The 7,500-nt window shown below is 45.4% G+C and overlaps 1 protein-coding gene across 1 annotated transcript in view; it reads right to left on the bottom strand.

Moving 5' to 3' along the window:
- The window catches only part of LOC310792266 (sickle tail protein-like), a gene marked incomplete at its 5' end in the record, with an annotated part of 79,200 nt that overhangs the window by 49,673 nt on the left and 22,027 nt on the right, over positions 1-7,500 (bottom strand). The window contains 2 exons of the mRNA XM_083653988.1: positions 316-514; positions 1,884-2,082. Coding sequence (XP_083510114.1) covers positions 316-514; positions 1,884-2,082 — 398 coding nt within the window. The remainder of the gene's footprint in view (positions 1-315; positions 515-1,883; positions 2,083-7,500) is intronic.

A 7,500-nucleotide genomic window follows, 5' to 3' on the forward strand; every position in this document is an offset into this window, starting at 1 on the left:
CTGCTTTAAGACCAATTTTAAAACTGAAATAAACAAAGAAACATCTGTTTCTGATTGAACATAGCTAATGAAAGTTCTGAAACGTTGGGGACGTTCTGGGTAGAATAATAAAAAGAAAAAGGACACCAGCAAATTCAATGATGTCCAACATGTTCGGCATATTGTATTAATCCTGTCCTGTATTAATTAATTAATTAATTAATGAAGAGTGGACACTGGACATGTGGGTTCTGGTCCTGTTACCATTTTTTCCTGTGAAAGAATACAACTTAAAGAATTTAACCTCTTTCCATTTCCAAATCTGCATGTTCCCACCTGACGTCCTCCAGATGGTAGTAGACGTTGCGGCTGGGGTCTTTGATGTAGATGGCCACGCTGGGCGACTGCAGCGTCTTCATGGAGAGCTGGTGGGGGAAGGCGCTGACGAACAGAGCCCTCAGAGCCTCCTGGCCTGTGATCTCAGCAGGCATCCCGACCTGCTTGGTCTCCTCACCATACTGCAGGTACAGCACCCCTGGTGGAGGACAGAGGCAGATACATGCTTCAACGTAGCCTCGTGTTTAGGACGTTGTCGGCGCGGGTAGACCTACATACTCGAACGGCAGCTTGACGAGGCGGTCGCAGGGGAGACGCAGCAAAATGAGTAAATTATGTGATTTCACTGTGATTTCAATGACTAGAAGTTAGCCCACATGAGACAATGTAGTGCAGATACTTGGTCATAGCTTTCACTCTCTCCTGTTATCTCCCCATCTACATTATAGTATGCTTGCACTGTTCACGTCAGTAGCGTCGACCCGACGGTGCGTCCCATTTTTGGGGAGCTGCACGGCGCCCACGCTGGCAGGTTCACTGGCCGAGTCTAAATTTCGCTTTAGTCTTTATGTGATGACAACACAGACACCAAGAAGCAGTTTACGACCTTCCGTAACATGGATGTGCTCCTATTGGCTAATTTGACGGCCTCCGCCTCTTTTCTCTTGTGTGTGCTTGTTCTTCTCTGTGGGGCAGTTTAACTGAGCGGGACGTGTGCCTTTGTGCTGCTCAGCCAGTCGCCCCACCCTGCTGTGATGTGACTGTGTCCATAATCAAACAGCCCCCACTGCACTCAGACACAGAGCTGCAGACTGAGCTGAGCAGCTCTCTGTTCGCTTGTTTAGTCAAAAGTTTATTAGTATTGAACGTGTCTCATGTCCAAATTGCACCAAATCCGACACAGTACATAATCTAAAATCTTTTATTAGTAAAATCTCATAATATAGATGGACAAAAATAATGAGATGATAGGATGTCTTAGATGAAGGTGGTGTGTGTCTTTGCGTATGGGTGTGTGCGTTTGCATGAGCATAAATGGGTATAAGGGGGATTTCCCTCATAACCCTGATGATAGATTATGTCTCTCTGTCTGCAGGTTACAGCAACGTGCTTCTGAAGCCTCTTGCTAAGCTGCTGGTGAATGCTATGCAGATGTAAACGTTGATTATCTGAAGTAGGGCTTAAGAGGAACCAACGTGTCTTCCAACGCTTTGGAACGCAACATGTGTCCAACTCTACAAGTGGAAGTCTATGTAGCCAGTGTTGCAGCTATGCTACATGTGTCTAAATCCTGGATCTCCATTGTAAGTCTATAGATTCTTGGTGTAATGTCAGAGGTTTAGTCCGATTTTACAGCTCTTTGTCTGATGCTAGGGCGGTGCAGCTACTGCTTTTCTAGGATTATAGAGCTAGCTAATCCCAATCCATATCTGTGCATTTGGATCTGTGTGTGTGTGTGTGTGTGTGTGTGTGTGTGTGTGTGTGTGTGTGTGTGTGTGTGTGTGTGTGTGTGTGTGTGTGTGTGTGTGTGTGTGTGTGTGTGTGCGCATGTGTGTGAGTCTACCTACCGAGTCGATCTCTCCTCTGGCTGCTCGACCGCACCACGGGCAGACTTGCTCTGGCTTTACAGCCCCTGGTAAAGGGGACTGTAGGGGGCAGCACCTCTCCCTCGGACATGGTCTCCACAGCCAGGGGGTCCTGCTGCTCTGCCATGCCCAGGACGCCTGCACCGGGAGGGGGGCTTGGAGGGGGCCGAGCGCTCCTCACCTGGAGAGGAGGCATGGAAAATGAGTAGGTTACTTATAGCTTTACAAAGGCAAACATCTAGATTCTAGATCTATGCTAGATCTTGGTCTGTGTCGTTTGTTCCACAGCTCACATGTTCACAAAGGGCCAGGAAACGTTTCTCATATTTGTGACAGTCTGTGACAATGTCAGACACAGTCACTTTAAAGAGACTTCCCAGACTGCACTGCTTCACCCATCAGCCTGCCACCACCACTGCTGAAAGCTGTCATATGGACAGGAATGTCACAAGGCATTGTTGTCAAATATATGACTGACACATTCATATAGCGTGCTGTGTGCAAACATCAGAGACTACACTACCCTTTTTGTTTATTTAATTTCCAGTCAGTTGACCATTTGGTGCATGTTTTTTATATTTTGCTGTCAAAGAACAATGCAGGAAACATGTATTTATTTATTTATTTATTTATTAGATTTCCCCCATTTTCTCCCCAATTGTACTTGGCCAATTTCCTCGGTCGCTGCTCCACCCTCTGCCGATCTGGGCAGAGCCATAGACTAGCACCATGCTTCCATCGACACATGCACAGTTGCCAGCCGCTTCTTTTCACCTGACAGTGGGCAGCTTCACCGGCAGGAGATAGCACAGAGGACGCTATTCCCACCAGTTCACTTCCACCCCAAACAGGCGCCCCGACCGACCAGAGGAGGCGCTAGTGCGGCGACCAGGACACATACCCCCAATCCGGCTTCCCTACCGCGCAGACACCAGCCAATCGTGCCTGTATGGATTGGACGCCCGACCAAGCCGGAGGTAACACGTGGGTGCGAACCTGCGACCCTCGCGTTGGTAGGCAGGGAATCTACCGCTACACTACCCGGACACCCAGGAAACATAATTCAACCAAAAATGACAGAAAAGCCACCAAGACCAAGACTAAGTATCCAATCTACTTTCTCCACTCTTTACTTTGGCACACCTACTGTCACTTTAACTCCTCACAAACACACCTTAGCTGCCTCGCACTGAAAGATCAATAACTTGCACTTGTACTTAGAGTGGAAATTAAATAAACAAGAGGGTGTCATCGGACTTTTGCACGCTACCTTAAATCAATATTATGTCATCCACGCTGTGTCAAAGAAAATAAACAGAAACTTAACGCTGAAGCAAACATTGTACAATATCAACCAGTGAAAACGACCTTGGTGCCAGTTTGGCTGTAGGCTAACGATAACCAATATTTCGCAACTGCTTCGATACCAATGAAGATGGATTGAAGCCAATGTAAGCTGACATGTGGCACGTGGACCGCAACAGAAGCAGGAGGAGGACCGCAACAGAAGGAGGAGGAGGACTGCAATACATGGAGAGGCAGAGATCATCTTCCCTGAACAGAGAAGTCACCACTCTCACAAGAACCGACACATTTTTCATCAAGCTCCGTGAGCTGACTGAGCTCATCTTCTGTTGTCCTGTGTCCTGACCCACAGGCCACAACCCAAAGATAAGCAGTGTCCTGTCATAGAAGAAACTAAAGAAACCAGAACATATTCACATTTAAGAAGCTGGAAAGATTTTTATTTTATTTATTTATTTATTTATTTATTTATTTATTTATTTATTTATTTATGTATTTATGTATTTATTTATTGATTCCTTCCTTAAAAATGAGCCTAAACGATCAATGGGTTAATTTTTTTTATTGTTGGCGATTAATTTTCTGTCGATCGACGATTAATTGACTGATGGTTGCAGCTCTAGAGCAGAATAGAAGGAATAGATGAGATGGTTTGAAAATTTATTTATGTCCACATGGATAGAAAGTACAAAGGACATAAAGACTAATAATGCAATCAGATGTTGGGAGTGAGTCAGTTACATGAGTGCCTAATTGGCAACCACATTAATGCACAAAGGATAACAACCCACAGGATGATGACAATGGCAGGTCGACAGATACAGTTCTACTGTAAAACAGTCAGGATCCACTTCATGGGTACCAAAAGCAGCGCCTCCTCCATATTGAGCGGCTACCGATAATAGCAGATATTGAACAATACCTCGCTATCTGCTTGGCCCTTCTCTTAGGGAGACCAGCCATCTGAAGGCCTCTCACATCCAGCTTACTGTATGTGGCCCAGGCTGCCAAATATGAAAACTAGAAGTTTACACCTGTAGCCCAGCTGTGAAATGGTCTGCTCCAGCTGTTGATACTTCAACATATTGGTTAGAATAGAAAGGCCTCCTCTAGGCTGTGAGGTATAGCCAACCTCTAGAACAAACACCTCTCTACCATTTCCATTGACAACAACACCATCAGGAGTGTTAGCTGGAATATTAGACAACACGTCTGAATGGTCACTACACAGACTGAACATGCTGGGCTTCACAGCGGAGTGTTTATAAAGCAAAATAGAAGATCTGAAAATAGAGGAGACATCTTTTGATATCAGATCCACTATTCTGTCCTGCATGTAAACTTTGTGTGCATGGCAACCATTTACGATGTGAGACATGGTTTCAGTGATCTGTTCATGGAATCATGAGCATGATGTACAGTATACAGTGAGGAGCATGTTATTGTAGTGTGCACCCTTCGTGCAGACAGGGCTGTCAAACAAAACACACTGGCATTCAGACGCATGAACAAACACACACACACCCAGGCCACACACCCAGGCATGCAGGCCACTGTCAGTGGCAGCGTACACACACATGCACAGCTGTCTGTGCAGCACAGTAGCAGCCAGCTATGCAGCGCCATGCAGCCATTTAAACTAAGGGCCAACACTATTTGACGTCAACTACAAGACAGCAACTAGACAGCTGTCAAATGAGATTTGATATTAGAGCCCTGACAACGTGTAGCTGTTGTGTTTTGGCGTGTGTGTGTGTGTGTGTGTGTGTGTGTGTGTGTGTGTGTGTGTGTGTGTGTGTGTGTGTGTGTGTGTGTGTGTGTGTGTGTGTGCGTGCGTGCGTGCGTGCGTGCGTGCGTGCGTGCGTGCGTGTGCGTGCGTGCGTGCGTGCTTCAGTGGAGCTTTCACTGCACTGAAGAGATATATCTCTTTAGGCTCTGTGGCTCAGGAGGTAGAGAGCATCATCCACTAACCAGAAGATCAGTGGTTCGATTTCCGTCTCCTCCAGTCCGCATGTCAAAGTGTCCTTGGGCAAGACACTGAAGAGCTTCAGTGCAGTGAAAGCTGCACTGAAAGAGGGTCTGATATGAGTCTTTAAAGGCTAAGACCAATTCCCATATGTTTGTATCAAAATTGGCAATAAATGGCCAATATCTTTACACTGCAAAACCTTTTTTTAGTCTATGTTTTTTTAAGCTTTGGTCAGAGTGAAATGTTCTATGGTCTATTCGGATTCTAAATATAGGTGAATCGCTTGGTTTAACAAAGTAAAACTATTTGTATAGGCATTTTATGAAAAGTCTCTGGGAAAAAGAACGGCGGATGAAATCCCTTTGTTCATAAGCCTAAACCAGAACAGGGCATGACTTTGGCTCTCTATAAAAGACCCCTCTGATCTGACTGGCTAACTGTTTCCAGAGTGAAATGCTAGGGAAAACACTCCGGTGAATAAACAATATCAACCGCTTAACAGCTTTGGAAAAACAACACTTTGTTACAGTAGCCTATTATTTCTTACAGAAATGATAATGAGTGAATTTTTGCGATGCCACAAAGTTATGGAAGTCCAAACGGCTCATTTCGAGCCAGGCTTTTCTGATATGGATTGTGTGGGTTTAGTTGTCAACCATGCGTTTTGATACTTTAATTAACAATGTTTAGATACCACATCCAACACCTTTATAATCAAAGAGGCAAGGCAAATCCTGTTTTACATGATATCAGACTTTTCATAATAGGCCAATATCGGCCCAATAGATTGGCAAAATGATATCCGTCTAACCCAGTGGTTTCTCAACCTGTGGTACGGGTACCACTGGTGGCTCCCTCCCTCTCAGACATTCATATGGTGGTAATTTCTAGAGCGGTGGACCGAAACGATATATCGGTCCACCTATATATCGTATCGGCCGATATTGCAGATATTTTTTTACTTTGCATTTTTTAAGTTATGGACAGCATGTTGTGTATATTTGATATTTTTTCTTAACTCAAGTTATATTTTATATTTGCTCTATTTGTTGTTGTTTTTTGTATTTCTAGTTATTTATAAGTGAAGTTTACTGTTTCATTGCATTGATGTAATTTTGGACAATAAAGTTTATTGATAAGCTGTAAACGCTAACGCTAACGGATTAGCCTCCTGAAAATCTGTGCAAAGATCGGCGCGGCCTGGGGTCCTTCAGGCTAGAGCGAGGTGCTCGCCGCCAGCGAATGACGTGCAGCGCACAGGCCTTCTTGAGGAGTCCTCTCTGCCCATGGTAGGATTGCCTTTACCCCGGGAGGGTCTGGTGAGACGTAGGAGGAGCCCTGCCTGGAGTCACCCACACAGGGCCTTAGACCCTCCATGCACCGAAGGGTCTTACAATACTGCGGTGTAGCACTAACTCTATTGCAGCGGATTGGGCGTGATCAACCCTTCCGCGGGGCAAACGTTGCAGACAGAGTAGGAAGGCTGATCCGTGAGCGGCTGCTTCTGGGAGGCGGGTCGGGGTCTTAATCGGCCTCGGCTGGGTCTACTGGGCGAGGGTGTATGATGTTGACGGACCCGAAACACCTTACGACCCCAGCTAACATCACTGATGATGCATCCCAGCGCATGCTGTAGCATGTATTTTTAAACCTAAAAGATACTGCCTATATTACATACCTCATATAATGTCAAGTCATATCTTTGTGTTCTTCGTGTGACAAGTGTTTGATATTTGAGGGATCATTGCAAAAAGAAAATGTGTAATATAATGTGTATTATACAGTATAATGTAAGAATATTGGCCGATATATCGATATGGGATTTCTTTTACTCCCTAATATCGGTATCGGCATCTGCGTCTGCCTCAAAAATCCAGTATCGATCGGGCTCTAGTCATTTCTGAGGTGGTACTTTGGTGTAAAAAGGTTGAGAAGCACTGGTCCTACCACCACTGATCATTTGAAATGCGTGGGCTTGGGCTCCAAGAGGAACCTCTCCTTGATGTTTACAAGTCAGAAAAGGCGGGCTGAGATGAGGCAAGACGCTGGTGGATGCTGGATGGCCTGCAGCACTTCTTGTCAGAGCTAAAACATGATGACGACACACAACTTGTTCCCCGACTTCCGAAACGCATGTTTTTGGAGGCCGGTTAATGACAGAGCCTGAGGAGGAGCTGACGGGCTGACGGCTGTCAGACTGTCTGCAATCTGACCAAAGGGATGATTAGGCTTCTTACTGACGGAGCCACAAAACACCAGTCACTCAGTGAGGTCACAAGTTTAGGTGGTCCAGCCCAGTTGCCAGAATAAAATGTCACCATAGTA

Source organism: Poromitra crassiceps (assembly GCF_964638095.1).
Source record: "Poromitra crassiceps genome assembly, chromosome: 17".
In the NCBI taxonomy this organism is placed as follows: domain Eukaryota; kingdom Metazoa; phylum Chordata; class Actinopteri; order Beryciformes; family Melamphaidae; genus Poromitra; species Poromitra crassiceps.